We start from the raw sequence: 24,404 nt of genomic DNA, 5'->3' as shown, positions 1-24,404 counted from the left end.
ACAGCAGGTTACCTCTCACCACCAGTCCAGGGACAGCGGATGTCAAATAGCCTCCAGGCTAACTCTGGCACGTTTTACTTTTGTTTATTATTAGTGTGCATTGTCCCTGATAAATAAACCTGAAAATAAAATGTCCCAATCTGAGATCAATAAAGTCTATCTTATTTAATCTTATCTAATCCTGTTATACCAGCATTTGGCCGGTGGATGGTGCTATTTTTGTTCCCTGGATGGGAAGGTGGAAAAAACACGGGAAAATTCTATTTGTATACATAATTGTGCTAAATAAAGAGTTAAAGGAGAACTCCGGGCAAGTTTTTCCGTTAATCTTGATCGAAGAGGCACAAAGGCACTCTTTACAGGCGTAAAGAATTGAATTAATGACGGCTGCATTCCATTCAGCTGCTTTGATTTAAAAGACTGCTGTGAAAAGGCCTAATATGCATTCAAAGTCAGTGTGGTTAAAACCTGAGTAGCTTTGGTTTTAGGAATTATATATATATATATATATATATATATATATATATATTTTTTTTTTTTTTTTTGACTATTCACATTTTAGCATAACCAGAAAAGATCAGAAAGCTTTTTTTTTATTATTTCTTTTATTTATTAAATATCAAAAATTGTTAAATTAGAAATTATTACAATTGACCTCATTTCTCATAAACATGTCTGCTGTTGTGGATTTTTATTTTAAAAAAAAAAAAGTCATACGGAGAGAGAGTGAGTAACTTAATAAAATCCTGACGACAAGGCTTAAAGACCAAAGTCGGCGGGTTCCGTCAGTTGTCTCAGTGCGGAGCGTGAAAACCCTGAGAGAAAAGTCATGGCACACAGGCGGCAGTTTAAAAACATTAACAGATGAATAATCTGCGGCACCGGATAACTTAAATACATTAAAATCCAGTGTTCAAACGACAAAAAACAAAAAAAATAAAAGGACTGCGGATTGCAAAGTTCAGTCAAATCAAAAAGGCACACAAGTGAGCGAGAGGTTAAATCCAACCTGAATGCAGAGAACCAAACCGTTATTACAGGCTAAAAAACATGAACGCTGTGCGAGGGCTTTATGTCATTTCGCCGCCGTCAGTTTTTGTTTTGTTGCTCGTTTGCGACATTCATCCTCCGTTTACTGACCCGCGTCACGACTTCCCGGGGGGCTGAATGGCACGTTTAGAACGTAGTCATCAAATCATCACGTGGAACATTATCCGTTCAGTTTCAACTTTAGGGTCCACAGTATTCTTGATTAAAGTCTGACCTTAGAGGGCGTGGTTTAAAAAGGTGCTCTCAGCGATGTCGGGTGACCTCACTTCTTGTTGACGTTTGAAAGTACTGTCAAACAAAACGGAGGCTAGCTCGCCCCTCCCTCCTCCTCATCATCATCATCACCATCATCCCGTCCCCGAGTTCTGGGAACTCACCATTGGCAGGGCTCAATCCGAGGGGGGGGCGGGATAAACGGTTGTCTTTCAAATTCCCTCTGCACGCGATAGGATAGCGTTACAACCAATCAGAGCAACGCTAGTTGGTAGATTACACATCTTCCTTTAAGAATGACTTCTGGTCCGTTCTTTGTTCTTTATCTCAAAGAAAAGCTGAACTCCAAGTCTTCCAGAAGACCCCTGTTCCCAGCAGCAGCAGTCATAAGCCCCGCCCACCGACTCTGTACACAATGTGATTGGCCTGACCAGAGTTTGGTTTTTCCAGCTCACAAGCCAACGGAGGAAATTACATTTGCTGTCGCTAGGGTGAGTCTAGATTTCTAGGCTAGGGACAGGCAGCTAGTGGATAGCGAGGAGATGTTTGCTGTATGTGACCAAAAATGTCGTAGCCTAAAAAAAAAAAAAAATCGCTTAGAGCACCTTTTAAAAGCCAAACCACAACAAACGTCCCGTTCCGAGTGGACGCCCGTAGTTTTAGAAGCCAGCTGAGCGACGACAAAAAGCCGCCGGCAGATGTCTTGTTGCTTGGACGACGCCGTTGGTTGCGTCGCTCCCGACGGCGTGCGGGTGAAATGCCGCGTAGCCTTTGTTAGCCGTGAGCGGCTACATTTGAGTCATTCCAAAGAGCATTCTTCAGTTCTTCTTGAACAGTTTTCAGTAAAAGTGGCGTTCAGGAAAAAAAAAAAAAAAAAACAAGGTCACAGTCTTTTGTATACATTTTGTAAAGAGCGTCAGTGCTTTAGATCCTGCTTGGTGCTGAGTCATGAGTGGCACGAGGGACAGTTTTTTGCCCCAGATCACTAAGAGGTCTCCCCGGGGCCGCAGGGATCTTTCCCCCTTTTAGATGGCGACGGCGACGGCGACGGCGTGTGCGCAGGCGCTTCACAGGAGCAGGGGCGTGTGTTCTCCGGCCGGCTCCATCCTCTTGGTGAGCTGGCGCACTCGGGCCAGGAGGCGGTTGGCCAGCGGCGGGAAGTGGTGGCTCGGGTCCAGCACGTTGGTCTTGCGGCGCTCGCGCTCCTGAAGCCACATGAGGTACGGGCTGGGCGGGAAGAACGGGCGGGAGCGCTCGCGGTACAGCTGCAGCACGATGCCGCAGACGCCCAGCACCACCCACACCGTGATCAGGACGTAGTCTGGTGGAGAGGGAAGAGACGAAAAAAGATACGATTAAGATAGGGCTGAAATCTTGAGGGGGTGGGGATTGCAATTTTTCTGCCAGATATTGCGATTAGGATTTTGTTTTTCAAATGTTTAGCTAAAGTTCAATATTCACTATGTACTACTACTACTGATACTATATTCTTATGCAAGGATGAGAACATGGATATGAATTGCCAGCAATAAGTGTCTTTCTTTTAATAAGCATGGAACATCGAACAGTCAAACAAAGGCTAAAGTTATAATAATAATAATAATAATTATAATAATAAACCATTCCAATAAAAAATATCAGTACTTTCCTGTAAACTGCAATGTCTGATATGCCTCAGTTCAACAGCAGCATATATATTATTATTAATTTTTTTTTTTAATCTTATTGTGTGGTTAAAAATATTAGATTTTCTTCTTTGTCTATGTGAGCTGCCTTAATGTTAGCCATGTAATGTACTGTAATATATAACATTTGTTTTTATTTAATTTTAATTTTCTTCTTTGTCATTTAGTTCTGTAAGCAGATGTTGATGTATTTCTTTTCTTTTCTTTAATTTCCTTTCTTTTCTGTGTATGTCACGTTTTTAATGTTTTAATATTGTCTGATTAAATGTTGTTTGGGACCCCAGGAATACAAGCTGGTCGTCTGGGCGATCCTTATAATAAATACAAAAATACAAAATACAAATATCGCACCTTCTACCATCACGTCAAATAAAGGAACAATAAACAAATGTCAAAATAACTCCACTGACTATAGGACATTTGTGGAAACACTCTGTGCTATGTAACATTATTCCAGCATTTACCTTATGAAAACACAGTAAATATAATAATAAAAAGGGAGGAACAACAAATGTTAACCCAAATGTTACAACACACATTCAAATAAATATTGCACATATCCGATCAATGTCGCGATTAGCTAATCGCATTCTTTCAAATGGCGACTTTGATTTTGAAAAGGACTCGTCGTTCAGCCCTGGATCAAGAGGAGAGGATTAATAGCCGTAGTACAAATAGCCTCAGAATGAAAACACCCCACCAGCGATTGAAATTAGGGACGCGCCATTCAGAAAAACCTCCCGATTCAGTGGGACTCGAGTCGGGGGGACTCACCGATGGCTTGGAAGGGCACGTCGGTGAACGCGGCGCTGAAGTTGTTGTTGAGGAAGCGCTTGAGGATGTTGAGCGTGATGTAGGACAGGCTGGTGTAAACGTAGGCGTTGACGGCCAGGATGACGGCGTACGCCCCGACGATGCCGCACGTCACGATGTTGCCCTGGCGACAAAGAAACAAAAAAAGAAGAAGAAGAAGAAGACACTTTATTGATCGCCAACATTACATTTTTTACAAGTTAAACGAGACACACTTCTACACATTTTATTCTTACTATTTTATATTTAGTTTGCTGTGAAGGATCTCTGCTGAAACACAATAAAAAACTGGAAATTTAGCTTTTTGGCGGCAAAATGAGTTATCTTTAAAAAAAAATAAGATTTTGAGTTTAATGTAATAATAATAATAATAATAATAATGTATACTTGATTAATCCCACAAGGGGAAATTACAATGTTTTCACTCTGTTGTTATTACACACAGGCCTGAAATACACACACATGCTCAGTACCTCTACATGTACTAATGGAGAGACGTCAGAGTGAAGGGGCTGCCCATGGAAAGGCGCCCCGAGTAAGTAGGGGGTTTGGTGCCTTGCTCAAAAGCACCTTGGCACCTCTCCAGCTACCAGTCCACCACCATACTTTGGTCCGTATGGGGACTTGAACCAGCAACCCTCCGGTTCCCAACCCTACTGACTGAGCTACTGCCACCCCCCTTCAGACTCATGTCTGCAACTCTATTTTTCACAATGAATTGCATTGATTAATGATGAAAAATATTCAAAGGAACCCTGAGGACAAGCAAGCGAGCGGTTATATACAAAACAAACAAATAATGAAGTGAATTTGAGCTTTTTTGTTAAGGAATACTTCATGTCGTGTGTATCTGACCATGTTGTGACTGGATTTCACTCATCTCATGTTGTTTCTGTAGTGAAAATACCGTTTCAGTTTCATGTTATTGTACTTGTGTCTTTTGTTTTGTTCCGACTCCAACAAGTCATTCCTAACACCGCCACTAGATGTCGCCAGAGTAACCATCTTAAATCCTACATGTGCTGCCGTGGGTTTACCTCTCTGGGCCAGCGCACGAAGAAGAGCGGAACAACGAGCATGATGCAGCAGAACGTCACCCAGAAAACCGCGTCTGAACGCCTGAACAAATCCAGGTCACCTGAACAAAGACACACACAAACACACACGGAACACACTCTGGTTGGTAAATCGTTAAAAAATGTCCGATACCGTTACTGATACCAATACTTTTTTTTTATTATTATGCGTTTATTTAACATGGACCATACAAGCAAACATAGTTACAATACAAAGCCCGTAACTGATGCGCAGCATATAGAGTTTATAGCTAGAGCTAATTTTCAACTCTTGTCCCTGGTTGGGCATTTCTAAGAGCATTATAAAACAGATACATGCATAAGAAAAAAAGAGAAATAAAAAGGAAAAATCGTAGGCATTTATTTATACACACACCTTCACTTACTACACAAGTAAACAAAATAATACTAATAACAATAGTTAAAAATGGTTACAGTTTTGATTTGCCTTTAGCCACAACTTAATGCTAGAAGTAAATTTTTTGAAGTCCGATATGACCTTAATGTCAGCTGGTAATGAATTCCATAGTCTACAGCTCTTAACTGAAAAGGCAGTCTGTGCAAAGCTTGTCCTACAGTATGGTATTGTACAGTTATGATTTGTACTGCTTCTAGTAACTCTTTGGCTGCTCTGTATTTGAATAAATCTACTAAGTGGCTCAGGTGCTAAATTATTAATACACTTGAAAAGTAATTTAAGAAAACATAAATTACTAAAGCTTTCAAAGCTTAATATATTATATTTTTTCAATATTTTTCAACTTCCGATACCGGTTCCTGAACGAGACTTTTTTCAATACCAATTTTTTATTAAAATCCATTTTAACAAAAAGAAATTACACATTACTGCACAAATCTTTTTATTTATTCACAGCTCCTACTACGTGAGCCCTGTCTCTCTGTGTAACGTAGAGTTTTTCCTGCATGTAACGCTATAGAGCCAATCACAAACAATATTAGATCTTGGTACAAGCATGCTGCATGCTGATTGGCTCACTGACGCTGATGAGATTTATTACTTAGGTATTGAAATTTGGTATTAAAGCTACAGTGCGTAGTTTCTGCCGCCCCCGTGAGGAATTCTAAGTAATGACAACAACGCTGTCGGTGCGTCCACATGATACAAGCCTTCCGTGATCGCACAGTTGCTAGTAGCCCAGGAGGACACGGAGGATTAAAAGAAAAAAAACATGATGACTCTTCAGAAGAGGTCATTATCTTTCTTTCTGCGTGAGAAAGTCACCAGACGACACAATCTTCTAAACACAGCCATACTGAGAAATACAGAGAGAGATGTGTTGAGCTGATTGTCTTAATTAGCTTTGTAGCAACTCATTTGGCAATGGCTTGAATGTAACATATCAAAAAGTTACACACTAAAGCTTTAAATGACAAGGCATTTTTCGATACTTTAGAGGCAATTCGGTTGGTGTCTAAAAAGTATCAAATTCGGTACTTAGCCCTACTTGGTATATATTTGAAATCATCCAAAAAGACGTGGTTGACTGCGGTCATGTTTGGGGACCAGACCGCATTATTTTTTGGTCCTACCAAGAGGAGTGAAGAGGACGGTGGAGGCGATGAGGAAGCCAAGCATCAGTCCAACCACGACGATGCAGGCCATGACCGAACCGAAGCGCCACCAGCTCATCACCAGGAGGACGCCGCCCACCACGCCGATCACTGCCGACAGGGTCAGACAGACTACGCAGACACACACAGACACACACACACGGCTCTTACTGTGGGATGTTCTCATTCCTACATAGTAGAGCCCGACCGATAAAGGATTTTTAAGGCCGATATCGATACCAATATTTGGTGATTTAAAAATCCAATATTCCGATATATATAGATTTTTTTTAAACCCAGAAACGTGTAACAAAAAATAAACAGATTTCTCTAACATTAGTTATTTGTAGGTATTAGTGAGTTTAAAAAATAAAATAAACTGAACAGAGAACAGAGGAACATGAAAATATATTAAGTTCTGATAAATAAAATGTATAAAAATACAAACTTGAGATATGAAACTTAAAGGGTTAAAGAAGAGTGTTGCCAACAGTGAGGTCGTAGAGCGCCCTCTGGTGGACACACTATGCAATGGCAACACTCAGAACATGGTTGAAGGGGGTTTTGTCCGTTTTTATTTTATTTTTAAAATATTCGTTTCTCGGTCACTATAAATACAGATACCGAGGAAAATGCCTAATATCGGCCCGCTAAATATATTGGTCGGGCTCTGCTACATAGTGGAGTGCAAATTATCAGTGGAGAAAAACAACTCACTGTCATAGTCCAGTCCTGTGGTCCTTGTGATCAGCACAAAGAAGAAAAACGTCGCAAAGCTAAATCCCATGCAGAACAACTCTGCAGGAACAGAGAAGAAACAAGAGAGAGAGACTTTACACATCACAGTAGTTCATACATAAACCTAGGGAAGACCTATAATAATACTAATAATAATAATAATAATAATAACTTTATTCAGGACATGAATGGAAAGTCCATAGTACATTCAAAATGACAATATTTACAAACATATAGCAATAAATATACAGTACAATTCATATATATTAATAAAAGGTCAACAACCTTCACCTGTAACATACAAACCGGAGCGCCAATGTCTCCACAGTCTAGATGCATACCTGACAGAGCTAAAAATCTATGTGGGCTAAAGCTTGTATAATTCTGTTTTCTGAGAAAGACATTCTACTACACATGTATCGATAAATAAGGTTTCTTATTAAGGCAGAGCAGGTATAGGCACACCAACACTAACAAACATGTGACTAGCATTACACAATGTTGGTTGTTTTAGAAGCAGTCTCATGCTATCATTATATGCTAACATTCAGTGGGCAGTGTACATTATGCTTTGAACAAAGCTACCTTAACTATATGTGACCTGGATACAGCGTTGGAGGCTGAGCACCGTTCATTCCTATGAGAGTTGCTTTGTGGTGCAGTTGGATCGAATGGATCAAATTAGTGAAACTATAGTCATTTTGCGATGGTGACGCTACAATTTTTTTTTAATCTGATTTACAGAAATATCTTGTGCCATGTAAGTCTATGAGAAAAAAAGTCTTTATGGGCCCCATGGCGTCACATGACGGGCCGGGAGTTTGTTTTGTTTTGTTTGGCCCCCTATGTATAATTTCCTTCAAAGCACCTTCTGGGGGCCTGGGACACACATGTCTCTGATCCCTCTCCACAAACTAATCACTAATGCTCCTGAGAATCCAGCTACTGGAAAAACACACTGTATCCCACCCTCCAACTCTACTGGCAGCAGCAGGGGCCGATCCCTAACACGGGTTCAGTTTGGAACAAATACATTGCTGCATCACATGCGTGGGAGAGCACATGAGAGGCAGGCCGGCACCACCGCACCCAGTACTTGCAAATAAAAAGACTTCATGGGATTAAGTAAAAGTATCCCCACTTCTTTACTGTACTGTGTCAGCACCAATGTGTCAGCACCACACCAGAGCTCAGCTTCCGTTTGAGTGGTTTTCTACGTCCCTATGAGGAAGTTTAAGACTAGCAAACATGATGACCGACTAACCACTGATAGATTCTATTGATCCTGAAGTGAACTGTGGCTGGAAAAAGCCAAATTCAATTTGTATGAAGAGGACTGGTCAAGACCACAGCTGCAGGGATATCACTACATTGCCTGTGCATTGTCTGATTTATGTGTTAACATCATTACGGTGACTGGATGTAAAACGTTCTAAACTCAGTCTCAACCCCTCAAAGTATTGGTCTTGTCTCAGTCTCAACCCCTCAAAGTCTCAGTCTCAACCCCTCAAAGTCTCAGTCTCAACCCCTCAAAGTCTCAGTCTCAACCCCTCAAAGTCTCGGTCTCAACCCCTCAAAGTCTTGGTCTTGTCTCGTTCTCAACCCTTGAAAGTCTCGGTCTTGTCACAGTCTCAACCCCTCAAAGTCTCTGTCTTGTCTTGGTCTCAACCCTTGAAAGTCTCGGTCTCAACCCCTCAAAGTCTCGGACTTGTCTCGGTCTCAACCCCTCAAAGTCTCGGTCTCAACCCCTCAAAGTCTTGGTCTTGTCTCGTTCTCAACCCCTGAAAGTCTCAGTCTCAACCCCTGAAAGTCTCTGTCTTGTCTTGGTCTCAACCCTTGAAAGTCTCGGTCTCAACCCCTCAAAGTCTCGGTCTTGTCTCAGTCTCAACCCCTCAAAGTCTCTGTCTTGTCTTGGTCTCAACCCTTGAAAGTCTCGGTCTCAACCCCTCAAAGTCTCGGACTTGTCTCGGTCTCAACCCCTGAAAGTCTCAGTCTCAACCCCTGAAAGTCTTGGTCTTGTCTTGGTCTCAACACCTGAAAGTCTCGGTCTTGTGTCAGTCTCAACCCCTCAAAGTCTCGGACTTGTCTCGGTCTCAACCCCTCAAAGTCTCGGTTTTGTCTCGGTCTCAACCCCTCAAAGTCTCGGACTTGTCTCGGTCTCAACCCCTCAAAGTCTCGGTTTTGTCTCGGTCTCAACCCTTCAAAGTCTCGGTCTTGTCTCGTTCTCAACCCCTCAAAGTCTCGGACTTGTCTCGTTCTCAACCCCTCAAAGTCTCGGTCTTGTCTCGGTCTCGATACACTCTGGTCTTGGTGATGACTTGGTCTCAGTTTAGGTGGTCTCGACTACAACACTGATCTCAGGACACTTTAAGGATAGCGTAGGTCTAGAGCACACTCTAATTTACAAAGAGCCAACAATTCGCCCCACAGAGCAAGAATTTGATGCGACAGCGGCGAGGACAAACTTCCTTTCAACAGGCAGAAACCTCAGACAGAGATGCACAGCAACTGCAATAATACCTAACTATAGTAATTAGTTCAGGAGAAACATAATCTGGCTCAACAGATGTACATTGGTTGGATAAAGCATGACGCCCGGCCCTCCCACCTCGCTATCTCCGCTATGGGGGCTTGGCGCCGTGCAGGACGGTCGTGATTTAGAGGAATACAAACGTGCCGGAGCGTTTCGCTGTGGAGAGAGGTCTGGCTATGCGAGACAAGGAGAGACAAACTCTTTCAGTTTTGAGTAGAAACAGTCCTGTTGTAGAGAAACTCGGTTTTCTCAGACTTTAAGATAAAGTGCTTGATTCTTGGACTTCAAAAGACTTCCTAATGAATCACATACACAGGCTACTGAACTGTCTGGAACCTTCATTTATAGAGTCTACAACCGCCTCCATGTTTTACTACATCACAAATTAAGTACGGCTAACATCACCAAGATTTGAATTAATTATTAATTATCTCTGGTTTAGTATAATGAGGGGACCTCTGTCTCTGTTTACTGAACTCACTAAGATGTCCCCTGGAATATGAATACTCTGCAATGGAATTTTAATAAAACCGTAATATACAATATGATGACACAATACTAAAGTCACATTAAGCAATGTCAAACTACTCACCACATTTGAAGAATCGATGCCCGAAGAAGCAGACAAACAGGCCAGCCAAGCCAGCGACGGTGAAGAAAAACTTAGTAGATATCTTTCCTGAAAATGAAATAATAACAATATTAAATCGTTAAATGTGTTCCTTGCCTGTGCCTAAGCCTCCTGCTACTTCTGAGGGAGTAAGACATTTTGTATTTCGCCTGGAACCCTCTTGCTGCCGACATCCTACCTTAACTCCACCATTTTGGGGGGATTTGGGGCTTTTCTTAAAAAGATGCTCTAAGCGATGTCACGCGTTTTTTTAGGCTACGACATTTTTTTTGTCACATACAGCAAACCTTTCCTTACTATACGCTAGCTGCCTGTCCCCTGAACACACTGTAAAAAACAAAAACGCGGTCTCTGTAGACAGCCCAGGCTCCGCAAACGCCAACAAAAACAAACTGCGCCAACCTGCACCGCCAAACGTAACAAACAGAGTTCCAGCCAATAACTGACAAGAAGGAGTTGGATGATCAATCACTGCAGCAGCGTGAACACGTAGGCTACTTCCACAACGCGCGTTCATGACTGTTTGAGGAAGCACGGAAGGTAGGTGGAGGGGACGGGATGAGGAGGAGGAGGAGGGAAGGGCGAGCCAGCCTCCGTTTTGCTTGAAAATACTTTGAACGTCAACCAGAAGTGACGTCGCCCAACACCGCTTAGAGCACCTTTAACTTTGTGGATAATATCATATAAAGAGATTAAACTGAAGAGGGATTTCAGATTTTATATGCATTCCATTATTTAAGATCGAGGATCCCATGATTTAGAAATACTGAAAATAAACTTGTTGGATGCAGTTTGCAATTGAAAAATGAGTTTTATCAATAAATTGACCTCATGTCGAGGTTTTCACAAAGCAGAATAAAAAAAAAAAAAAAAAACATATCGTTTCATGCGTGATTCAACAAGCGGTTTGTTGTATTTCCGCAGAATACTGAAAGCAGCAGAAGTGAGTACACTTTAATATCTGTTTATTGCAAGTAATATCGTGATATTCAACAATGTTATTGCACATTTTCCTCATATGGTGCAGCCCTACCGGAGAGCGACACATTCAGTGTGTGAACCACGCCGGAGCTCACCGAGTGTTTGACAGCCGTCCAGGGTGGAGGTGAAGCTGCAGGCGTAGGTGTGGGCGGGGATGTAGGAGGCCGAGGTGTTCAGCAGCGGGTCTCTGACCACCACTGAGAAGATGATGCCCTGACCGGGGATGGAGTTGAACACGGCCATGCTCATATCTGATGATAACACCGTCAAGACCTGCAGCGAGACGGGGGGATGAAGACAAGCAGCGCCTCAGCTGTTGTACTTCTGATATTTGTCAATAGCTATTGTTAATCATGTTCTTATTAAAAGGTCCCATATCATGCTCATTTTCTGGTTCATACTTGTATTTGGGGTTTCTACTAGAACATGTTTACATGCTTTAATGTTAAAAAAATGTATTTACATTACATTATTTTGCTCATACTGTCTGTCTGTATATACCGGAGTTAACCCTCTGTCTGAAACGCTCCTTTTAGCGCCAGTCTGCTCTGATTGGTCAGCTTTTCTGGGTCTTTCGCATCTGTGCTCTGAGTCTCTGCACTGTCATTGCAGCTGGGGAATGACTTTAACATAGAGCTGGGCGATTTTTTCCCTTAAAAAAGCTACCCCCTTCCATTTAAGAACAAAATAACTGTGAACTGTAAATATATTTTAAAAATATATATTTATTGTATTTAATTAAAGTGCATCAACATAAACAAAATTGCACAGGCAAACCCTTTCTCTAAGTGAGAAGTCACTGTGCAGTGTGCAACAAAGATTCCCAGCCCTACTTTAACAGCTATGTTGCGGCACTTTCTACATATACATATACATATATATACATATATATATATATATATATATATATATATATATATATATATATATATATATATAGTATAGTTGTGACATCACAACAGTACGGAAGTCCTGATGGCTCGTTTAAAGGCACAGTTTCTCAATACGGGCTGTGTGCATTCAGCGTTTTGATACTGTATTTACAGTATTTATATAGCACCTTGGCCTGCTTTACAATAAAAAAAGACATGAAAATCTCACTGTTTAACAATATGGGACCTTTAAAGCTTCATATATAGCAGCTAAAATATGAAACTTAAGCACTTAAAAAAAAAAAAAGGTAAATAATCATGTTCTCGCTGCCCTACCCGTCTGCCGTTCTCCACCATGCCCTGGACATCAGCCACGGCCTGAATGCCATTGAACAGGCTGCGCTCTGATAGGTCGTTCTCCGGCAGGAAGTACTGGTAGATGTCATACTGCAGCCGCCAGCGCGTGGTGCTTTCTGTCGATTCGTCGCAAGCCAGCGGAGTTTCTCCCCTGATGGAGAGCAAGGACAGACAGGAAACATCAGACTGCCTATCTGTGAAGTTGGCTTCGGTTATAATAATAATAACTTACTATGTAGCTTTTTGTCTGAGGCTCTCCTCTACTGTGATTGACAATGAGTTTGAAATTGAGAATGTGACTGAGAATGTTGGAAAGGATTTCCTTTCATTTGTTTTAAATTTGTTGTATTTTAGCAGAATACTGAAAGCAGAACTGAGTACACATTAATAGTGCCCTGCTCATGTGCACTTCAACTTTGTGACAAAAAAAATAACAACAATAGTCCTGGCTCTATAATGCAAGGACATATTTATGTTTAAATGCAATTTAACCGACACTAGGGCTGTGAAATTTATCTCATTTGAATCCCAATTTCGAATCTGGCTCCGATCACAAAATACAAAATAATTGAGAAAAAGGATTCATTTCTCCCATTACATTTTGCAAGTAAACTCATATTTTATCTTGTGTTCTGAAGGGGAATTCAAAAAATTCAACGGGGAAAGTATTAAGGGAAATTTCCCATTCCTGTGTGTTCATGTTTGGTTTGTTTAACTCTATCCGTGTTTTTTAAGTTTAATAATTGCAACATCTTTCCAAAAGTCAACGAGTAATTGTGTTAAATAATCGCAAATCCAGCATTGATCAAAATAATCGTGATTATGATTTTTTTTCCATAACTGAGCAGCCCTTACCGACACACTGAACAGAGGCAGAGAGAGAGAGAGAAAGAGTGAGTGAGTGGGGGAGTGTGAGGACACTAAAACTGAAATAACTTATCTGCATAGTAGACTTGGCTGTGTCCCCATTCTAGACTACAAACTAATCCTAAGCAGGTTTGGAATGTGTTAGCAGCTGATATATACACTCAAAAACTAAATGCATTCTCAAAAAGCTTTTTGAGCATGCTGCGGATATTAGAAAGTGTGGCAGGTGTGGTCATAGATAAAATAACATGATAACAAATGACACCAGTCAGACACGTTAAACAAGTTGACTTTTAACTGGAGTGAACTGAGTGGCATCATAAGACGGTGAAACAAAGCCACCAAGTATTTGTCCAAACCAATGTTGGTCACTGGGCTGAAAACTAAATTTGCCACATTTTTAGGCACGCGGTTTGCTATTTCCCAAATCGTCCCACAATGACACACAGCCCTTCGAGATATTCCTCCCCAAACAACGACAGCCAACAAGTGATAAAGAACTGAAAGCAGATTATCTTCCTCAAAAGCATGGACACACGCAGAGAAACAAAACCTCGACTTGAGTTTTGTAAACAGTGGAGTCTGTGCTGCTACAGCCCGGGCAGGTAATGACACAACAGGAAACGACTCAACAAGTGAAGGAGACCTCTGTTTATCTGCACCAAGACGGCTTTGTGGCACGTTAACAGACATTCTTGAGAAAATGAAGCGAGTACTATGAATCAGCCACAGCGGAGGAGGAGGGTGTGCGTGTGTGTGTGTGTGTGTGATGTAGAGAGAGAACAAGACATATATAACAGTGTGGCGGTTTGACTGCAGGTCCTGGCAAATGTGATTTGAGCAGCGAGTTGCTTCTGCCTGCGGTTAAACAGGCTGAACAGGAAGTCGAGCAGGCGATGCCAATCAGTCGAGCGCGTTACCTCTCGTATCCGAGGTTCGCCGGTGCAAAGCGGATCGTGGTCTCGTAGAGGTTGTAGTGGATGTAGACGTTTGGGTCGATGTCCAGGTTGAACTCCATGTTGCAAGCTCCAGGGACCGGATCTAAAAAAAGGGAAAACAAATTCCACGATAGCTGCTTCATCGGGCACGTTTAGACAAACACCACTCCCTTGAGGGCTTTAGTGGCACCCTGCCATGTCAGGAGAACTCCTTTCAGAAACTAAATATTGAATGGCCATGAGCCGGATCAGTGATTTCTTGTGTGGTTATTTCTTGTTTGTGGACTGCTTGATGTTTTTTTTTTTTTCAAGCCTACGGAGTTAAACATGCACACACTGATGGATGCAAATTTAATTTCTATTAGGAATAATGAAATTAAGACTAGAAAAGTTCTCAACCCTACCCCTTTTGAACAATATTTGAGTTGCTTATACTGTATGTTGCTGATGATCTTGTTTTTTTTTTTTTTTGCTTTTATTATTGCTTATGAGTTTGACTTTGTTTGTTCAATAAATGTTGTTCAACATGTTCAATAAATTGACTCGAATGTTTCAACACACCAGAAAGGCACATGAGCGTCACGCACAATCAATGCCGGTGCTCGCTCATAGTCTGCACAAACTTCCTCAAGTCAAAATCAAAATTCACAATAAACGTTTCTTTTTTTAGCCTGTGGCGAGAGTTACCGTGCAGAAACAGTTTCCTTAAACTCTAGCTGCGACTTCCTTGTTTCGGACTCCTTGTGCAAGACTCAAAATTGAGTGGCACGAATCAGAAAAGAAGCCCAGGACGTGATCGCCCAGAGGAGTGTTTACAAAGAAGAAGAAGAAGTAGTACCGGTGCTGGAGTATTGGAGGATGACCCCGGTGCCTGCCACGGTGTCCCCGTCAGGAGAAGACAGAAACAAGGAGAGGGACGCTTGGCCCGGCTGCAGAGCCGACAGGAGCCCCGAGTCCACTGCAGTCAGGAAGAGACCCAGACCTGGCATCTGCACCAAACACAAACCGCAGCTCGTCAGCCGAATACACAAAAGGAGATAAACAGTACGATTACAATCATGACATCACATGTCATTTAGCTGATGCTGTTATCCAAGGCAACTCCCAATTAAGTGCAGCAAGAATCAAGGGCAAGCACATTAGCTTCAAATAAGCCAAACTGAAAAGAGTCACATGTAAGTAAGTGCTAGGGCTGCACGATGTGAGGAAAAGATGCGATAACGGTGTTGAATATTGCGATAGCAATATTACTTGCGATAAATAAACATATTAATGTGTACTCAGTTCTGCTGGGTTCAGTATTCTGCTAAAATACAACAAACTGCTTGTTGAATTTATAACAAATTCTTTTTATTGAAAAAATTGAAGATTGAATTAAACATAAAAGTGACAGTTACATTTTAAAGTGCAGTTTTCTACTGATATACTGTATAAATCTCAAAAGTGTCTTTTGCGATATGTTGCAGCCTTTCGCCAGTTGATATCGCGATGACAATTAAAAAAAAACTATGTATTGCAGACCTAGTAAGTGCAACTGTAATTTTTTTTTTCATCCAAAGGCCGTCGGAAGAGATGTGTTTTTTAGCCTGCGGCCGCAGAGGTTTAGACTTTCAGCCGTCCTGATGTCTATGGGGAGCTCGTTCCACCATTTTAGGGGCCGGGACAGCAAACAGTCGGGATTTCGTTGAGTGATTGGGTGTCCCTCGCAGTGAGGGAGCAGCGAATGACTTTTAACAGATGGAAGACGCTGTATTTAGGGGCACATGGGGTGCTTTGAGGTAGGGCTGGGAAAAAAATCGATTTGATTTAAAAATCGAGTTGGTAGGTCAAATCGATTCATGTTTTCAAAAAATCAATTTTTTTGATTTTTTTTTAATCCAAATACAGTATAAGTAATTTGGATGTTTAACAATCTTTGTTGTACACTGCACAGTGACTTTTAACTTAGAGAAAGGGTTGGCCTTTGCAATTTTGTTTATGTTGATGCACTTTAATTAAATACAATAAATATATATTTTTAAAATATATTTATAGTTCGCAGTTATTTTGTTTTAAATGCAAGGGGGGGGGAAATCAAATCAAAAATCAAGTTTTTTATAAAAAAATCTCAATTTTTTTAGGGAAACAAATCGCCCAGCTCTACTTTGAGCTAAATGCTAACATGCAGCGTTTTATCAGGCATGTTCACCATCTTTGTTGAGCATGCTAACATCTGCTAATTGGCATCCAAATGTTTATTGTGTGAAGCACTTTGTGACTCTGTCTGTAAAAGCTGCCACATAAAATATAATAATTATTTTATAACTCAAAGTACAGCTGAGGCTCTTGCCCAGTGGTGTAGTCTACGTGATACGCATGTATGCACACTAAGAAGGCTCCAGTATTTATATATACCCACAACAATATACTTTCCATTATATTTTTGATATATCTTGAATTGTCAAATCTTTCCTGGAGCCCCACACTATGATATGGCCCCCCTACCCCGAAGGCAGATTCTGGCATGCATGCATGCATATATATATATATATATATATATATATATATATATATATATATATACATATACACATACATACATACATACATATATATACATATACATACACATATATATACACACACACACATTAGACTACACCACTGCTCTTGCATGTATTTGGTCAGAAACCAACCAAAGTCAATAAAATAATAAAAATAAAACCATTCTTAAATAATGTTAAGCAATTCAACCAAATACATCTTCTTGACAGAAGAATGAGTCACAGTTCACCACATCCTGAACCCTCAGACCCCTCAATTTACTAGAACTACTGCTAACCAAATGGAAAAAAAGACAATGAGCAATGGTGTTAAATAACTGTGGTTTCAATATTGGCCAAAAATAATCGTGATTATGATTTTTTTCCACAATCCTAGCAGCCCTAATTCAACCTGTTTATCACCTATAACGTTTATCACCACTAGGTCAACGGACCCTAATGAAGACTGAGTGGGTTTTTACTTTGGTGCTAGTACACATCCCATGGTTCTTTCATTTTATCCATAGATGGTATGGATTTTTATCTTGAGTGTTACAGTAGTGCACCTGTCGGGGTATCAACTCATCTGTATTTGATTTTCCATGGAAACACTTCACTGACGTGATATGACCTGACATATCCAAACCCGTGTGCAAAGGTTGTGGTTACCCACACTGTCCGATGGGTTTTCTTGCTTTGCATGGTATCATAGCATGGTGCTTTTTTTCTTCTTTTAAAACCTCACACAGACAGGAAAGGTTTGAGAGATGGGGTAGCGGATCTGTAGTTCGAATGAGACATAATGAGACATTACGACAGCAGCAATGGACAATTCTGCTTCCATCCTGTAGGGGGACCGAAGCGGGATAAGTGCTTTAGTGTTGCTTTAACTGGCGAAATAAAATCGCCAAAGACACTCACAAAGACAGTGGTGCCCTTTTTTATTCAATTCAATGTTCAATTTGTTCAATGGACCTTTTTCACAACAGACATGTTGACTTGTCATAGTAGGAAAAGCACAGCTGAAACGGATAACCTTAACGATGGCTCCATTCCATCTAGTGTCCCAGTAAGATATTTCAGTGAGTCAGCATGCACAATACCAGTGCCTATCCTAAATGGAATGCAGCCATCATTAATGGTTTGGAATATACCTGTGCTTCTCCTACTATGACATGTCTGCCGTGAAAAAGGTCTATAAAAGCATGTTGGAAATGATTTCCTTTGAAAACCCCTGACCCTAACCCAACAAACAATTTGTTGTATTTCAGCCGAATACTAAAAGCGGCAAAAATGCAGAACTGAGTACAATTTAATATCTATATTTATGGCAAGTAATATCATTACCACGATAAAACAACGTTATTGCATAGCGTCTATTTTCCTCATGTGGTGCAGCCATAGGAAAGATATCATTTTCAGGGAACAAACCGTGTACATATATTTAGCCCCATGTTTTTCAGTGAGCAAATGCTGAATAAGTGCCGTGTGACAAGCCTGGCGGCATCTTAGCACTGTGCCCCCATAGTGTGACTCTCATTCCAACTGCTCACACAATCCCCCCCATTGTACGACACTCGTCTTATTGTTGCTGTCAGACAGTGCTGGAGTGGGTAGAGATACTCCATTCGATGTGGTTTTCAACAAATTGATCTAATACGCCACGGACATAGAGCAACTTCAAACCATTATATAATCGCGAGTGTGTAAAGGATTAACATCTTATGACTTAATATAATTTCTCCTCTGGTACAGATAAAACTAAAGACGAAATGGACAGCAATAACCACACTGGCTGATAAAACAAATGTGAGTGAGTGAGTGATCGAAATAAAAAGGGAAAAAGGAAATGAGTGAAAAATAGATAACAATATAAACTGAAGTGTGTAGTATGCATGTTGACATTTAACCCTGTCTGTTTGTGTTTGAAATAACATTATTTTTCTCATTTTGGTTGCCGTTCATTTGCGTCAACGGGAGAAAATGTCCGGCACCGAAAACCTCATGGATTTGTTTTCTTTCTTTTTCCATCACCAAGGAAAAATAAAGCTAAACTTGCCCCCGAGACTTCTGGGAGCAAAGCCAGAAGGTTTTCCCTCAGGGCCGCCCCGTCTGCCGCTCATGATCAGCGGACTGCACGTCAGCTGACTGGCCCCGTCTCTCAGCGGGTCAGACGACCTGGCTTACAGAGCCCCATTCATTAAACCGAGCTAGAACTAACTGCCTGCTCACACGGTACGAAGCAAACCTTCAATGTCACAGATTGCGTAACCGCTAACAGGGATCACTCGATTAAGGATGTGGAGAGCAACTCGAGAAAAACAAACATTGGGCTTTTGATTTGCTGATTTAACAGAAAATCTTATATCTTTCAACTCTTAACATCACTGAGCTTTCATCCCGTTAACTGACTTTGCTGCCTCTACAGCTTTGCAGTCAGCGTTCAAAATGAACTTTTTTTCCTCCACCAGCCAAATGGCTAGTGAATGTTCAAATTTTACCCAGCCACTCAATAGATTACCCTAATTTTTTGGGGGGCTGGTGAGTGAAGCAAAATCTACCAGCCACTTGCATATTTTTAGGACTCCTCCCTCAAGAAAACGTTCAAGTTTTTCAATAAAAAAGGCAATTTCACAACATTTTGGACCGCTATTATTACCATATCTGTGTCTAAAACGTAAATACCAAATAAAGGTTCAAGTCAAATCTTGCTAAAGAAGTCCACTGGCCCACCAACTACAACCATTAGATCTGAGACAAGTCATTTAGTTACATTCATTTGGCTTAGGGGTTGCCCAAAACAGCCTGGGTGCTGTGCCCAAGCCTTTTAAAGGCAGGGGGAAAACCCTGAAAATAGTTGGCGGTTCATTAAATAGTTGACAACTAATCGTTGAATTGATGAATCTTTGCAGTTCAGTCTATGTATTCCTGTCGAGATAAGTGGGTGGGAGAGATATGTCTGTCAGTTGTCAAGCTGAAAAGTGTACATGTCGGCACTTTCTCACCCGGGTGTAGGAGAGCGTGGCGTTGCGGTGCTGCGTGTGGAACTGCAGAGTGATGAAAGCGACCTCCGGGGGGATCCGGGACACCACGGCCTGCACCGTCTCATTCTGGGAGATGCTCACGTTCTGGAAGGCTCCCGGCAGGAAAACCACCCGGTCTGGGACAGACGGGGGGAAAAGTCTGATTAATCACACATGATTTTATTGGTTTAGATTAACAGTGGTGTGCTGCCTATAAACCGCTCTGCTACAGTGTCCCCGTATACCCCGAGGCTCCGGGAGCATTACGGTACTGTGTATGCTCTGTATAATGGTTGGAATTCTTTAAATCATAAATACTACAAGCAAGTAAGTTCATACATGTTTGTGCCAACAATCAAGCGCTCATCATGATTCCTGCCACGTTTACAAGAGCACTGTCACACCATTACTCAGCCTATGGATGTAGTTAAAGACATGAATAGGGCTGGGCATCACCAATGACTTCCCAAATCGATTCGCAAGTAAGAAGCAACCCTCAAATATTTTTTATAATGCACCAGGTTAATGTTTACATTAGGAATTGACTAGATAGGTGGGCCAATGCATTTTTGTCTCAGTGCAAGTAATTAGGTTATTTTTTTGTCTTTTGTTGGCTCACTTTTACTCACAACATGCTAACCGGCATTTTATCTAGATCTATAAGGATTGTATTAATCCATAACAAACAAAGTTTGAATCGATTATTTGAACCCAGCCCTAGACATTAAGATTGTTTTCCTGTTTCGGTCAGTATAAGTTATGTTGGAGAAGAAGGACGACTTGACTGTGACGGAGGCCAGGCAACACACAGTGAACTGCAAATTTCCTGATATCTGAGAGAGCAGATTTAACAGTTGGTGATCAGCCAAGTGGGCGACCTAAAACCAGGTCAGCAGCACATCAAGGAGGGTTCTTCTTACAGAAAAGGCTGAATGAAGAAGTACGCTGTTTTGAGTAATGAGGAGGTATTGAAATAGTGAAGTATGCTGTCACCATAACAGCCTGGGAGAAATCTAACAATGCAGTACAGACTTCTTCTTTCATTTCAGGATTGCAGTGGGCTACAATTATCTTACCTTTACTGTTTTACCTACTGTAAAGCGACTGGCCTTTAAAGTACTCATATTATGCTCATTTTCAGGTTCATAATTGTATTTAGAGGTTGTACCAGAATAGGTTTATGTGGTTTCATTTTCCGAAAACACCATATATTTGTTGTAGTGCACATTGCTGCAGCTCCTCTTTTCACCCTGTGTGTTGAGCTCTCCGTTTTAGCTACAGAGTGAGACATCTCACTTCTGTTCCAGCTTTGCTGGGAGTTGCACATGCCCAGTACGTACTGATAGCTAGTCAGTTGCAGAGTATGAGTGCCACGCTAGCAGCTAGGCGAGCATTATAACGTGTGTTACAAAGTGACGCACGTTGGTCAAAGAAGTAAAGGCTGGACTACAATAGAGCTGTTTGCAGCAGTTTGTGAACAGTGTTTTCTGTTGGAGATGGTAAGTCCCTTTGGGGTGGACTTTGGACTTTTTCACTTTGTAAACCTATAACGTGCACAAAAAAAAACATAACATAATAAAGGAAAGGGGAAAAGCCAAAAAGCTTAATATGAACACTTTAAGGAACATGCCAACTGTTCATTAACAGAAAAATGACTAGCACTGATTTCTATGAAACTTGATGAAAGGGTGTAGCATGGGCCAAGAAAGAACCCATTAAATGTCAGAGCGGATCAGAATCACAGGGCTGATACACCGTTTTTTGTATTGATGTTTGTTCTGCATTCATCTGGTGTCGGAATAACCGGAAAAATGGGTTCCCTGTATTAACATTGTGAGAATGGTCACGCTTTGGCGGAGGTCTGAGCTCTCCTAATGCCTTTCTAGTTTAAGACGTTTCTTGTTGGCTTATAAATCCAAAAACACCTTAAAATATGCATGCAAAAAAAATATAATACAAGTGTGACATTCAGTAAAATAATTAGATTTTTTTTATTGGTCAGTCCTTTGGGATATAAAAAACATGATCTTTAACTGTTGATCTGAAACCTTTGGACTGGCCAGTTTTAGTATAAGCATAACATCCTCTGATCACTTGCCTGCGTCAATGCTGTTTTTTTCCCTATTCAAATAAAGCAGTAATAATTAACCAACTTTGGCAGTATTAACTCTTAAGTAACCATTAACTGTGCAGAAAAGCACCGACACTTGACCACTTTAAATGACCACGCTGCAACAGCAACGCTCCACTCATGTGATCGGTGACGCGCATGTAGTTTGACCAATAAATTCAATTACAAAAACCCCATGGCAAGTGATTTTAGCGATTTGCAATTTAAACTGACCGTGTCATTCTAAAACATCTGTCACCATAGCAACTTTAACAGAAGTCTGGAAGACATTTTCCCACGCTATCATTTTAGCAATCCGTGACATGGCACCTTCCTCACCAGTTATCTCTTTCACAGATCACACTTGATTTCAGCGGGCCTCAAAGTTTGCAACGTGCACAGCACTTGCATGGCGTGAACTATGACCTTTTTTTCGGAATAGCTGGGACTGATTTATTTTTTTTACATTTGCCACTGTGTGTTACCAGACGACTTCTAGCCGATTCACACATCACTTGTACTGTATTAGAGTATCTGTCTGAAGACTTATACACAAACCTACGTATAATTCCATAATATAATAGTTAGTGCTATCATATGTACGGCCTTGTTGTATTTGTATGTTTGCTGATATGTCTCATAGAGAGGAGGATTGTCAAGTATGAAAACTAACATGAGGGGAAATGTGAGCCTCTGGCTTGTGTTAGGCGGAAACCTTAATCCAGGATATATATATATATATATATATATATATATATATATTTTTTTATTTTTTTATTATATTATAAAATATATTATTTTTGGTAAAGAATTATCTATATACTGTCATATAGATATAAAATATTAAATAAGAGATATCCACCAACCGATGTCCACCTACTGTATGATGTGGACTACAGAAAAACACACTGAAAAATCTAGATCTATTCGATCTAGATGTTTGATGTGATTAGATCTATTCAGATCTTATAACTTTGCACGTTTCCCTTATTCTTTAAACAGATTTTTTTTTTTACAAATTTATGTCTAATTCAAACAGACAGTGATGCATGTTAGAGTTTCCCTCTTGAATTGGTACGTTTGGTTCCTTTTAAGAGCTATTAACACTACAAGTATTTCTTTAGTTCCAGTGGAGAGCTCAGTGTCCCACAAGGGAAGACACATTCTATTTCAGAGGCTTCTCCACCCTAACATTATGAAAATTAGGAGGGGGGAAAAACACTGAATATTTGATCAAATTCTAAATAACTTAATACTGACATAAACCACTTGAAGCCCTAAAGTTTTAACATGTGATTTTTCCACATCTTGTCAAACTACAGCGATGAGAGAGATGGTAGAGCATCAAGTCCGCTTGTTATTTCATCTCAGCTTGCTGCTTCTGATAACTAACAAAGTGTTTATTTACTTATCAGAGTAAATACTCAGACTCCACTTGGTTTCACTACTCCATTTTCTTACCACGGACACCATTTGTTTGAATTCAAAGGTCCCAAAGGTTTGACAGTGTTAGCTGATATATTCTTGTTTTTTTTTTAATTCTATTTAACTTTGCCAGATAAATCACAATTCTTCACTCTTATATGCTTAAATGCACAAAATCTGTAAACAGCTCATGTAATGCTACTGTTGTTACGTTACTGTAAGACGTAATATGAATTTAAAAAACTATGACATTCTATTAACATCCCAATATGAATATCACAGGAATATTATAACCATTTTCGAGTTAGAATTGCTCTGTGATGACAACATTTTACACGGACATTTTAAATATCCTGTTAAAACATGTGTAACCCCATATATAACTGAATTAAATTCACAATATGAATATTTTAACTAAAAAAAAAAATGATTGTTTGGGAGAAAATACGACATTAAACTGCTAGCTAACGTTAGCTAAAGCTACCCAACAATAACAAGTTCAGCCGAGTAAGACTCCAGTGATTTAGCAACATACATACAGTCTCAAGGAATCACAAAGCGGCCTTTAACCTAACTTAACGATACCCATTCTACAACGTTAGCCAATATATAACCTTATATTTAATGGTTTATAAAGGTTGGGAAAGATAAATAAGGTTGCTAAAACTGAACGTGCATCAGCTATCAAACTGTTGATGCTGTGCAACGTTTACTCACTTTCTACTTGAGCTTGGACTTCACAACCCAGGGGAAGCAGCAGCAGCAGAAGCGGGCACCAAATCCAACGAGACATTTCCTCGGCTTCAACAAAACGCTTCTATCGGCAAGCAGTCTTTTTTCGGCACAACAGGTGTAATCATTGTATTTGGGTAGAGTAGAGGTCCCTGCAAACAGAAAAGCGACATGCTTGACTGAACTGACAGATTTAGCAGAGCGGTACTACCCAGCCAGCACTTCTCCCTCTGCCGCTCTGCCGGCTGAATATCTCTATGGCTCTG

The 24,404-nt window shown here is 40.6% G+C and overlaps 1 protein-coding gene across 2 annotated transcripts; it reads right to left on the bottom strand.

The window, feature by feature from the left end:
• Positions 1-1,813: 1,813 nt before the first annotated feature.
• On the bottom strand, positions 1,814-24,380 carry tm7sf3 (transmembrane 7 superfamily member 3). 2 transcript variants are annotated; one of them, XM_028570870.1, is made up of 12 exons: positions 24,124-24,380; positions 19,854-20,008; positions 15,165-15,315; positions 14,309-14,429; positions 12,501-12,672; positions 11,388-11,565; positions 10,273-10,359; positions 7,127-7,207; positions 6,389-6,541; positions 4,799-4,899; positions 3,723-3,885; positions 1,814-2,584 (listed from the first exon to the last, which is right to left on the bottom strand). In XM_028570870.1, the coding sequence occupies exons 1-12, from the start codon at positions 24,197-24,199 to the stop codon at positions 2,331-2,333; spliced, it is 1,692 nt and encodes a 563-aa protein (XP_028426671.1). In that variant the 5' UTR covers positions 24,200-24,380; the 3' UTR covers positions 1,814-2,330. The 2 variants fall into 2 exon arrangements, with proteins under 2 accessions (XP_028426671.1, XP_028426672.1); XM_028570871.1 differs by lacking the exon at positions 6,389-6,541.
• Positions 24,381-24,404: the final 24 nt, after the last annotated feature.

The sequence above is a fragment of the Perca flavescens genome, chromosome 23 (assembly GCF_004354835.1).
Source record: "Perca flavescens isolate YP-PL-M2 chromosome 23, PFLA_1.0, whole genome shotgun sequence".
NCBI lineage: Eukaryota > Metazoa > Chordata > Actinopteri > Perciformes > Percidae > Perca > Perca flavescens.
Note: the sequence above shows the minus strand (reverse complement) of the source record. Positions and strands in the feature narration are given on the sequence as shown.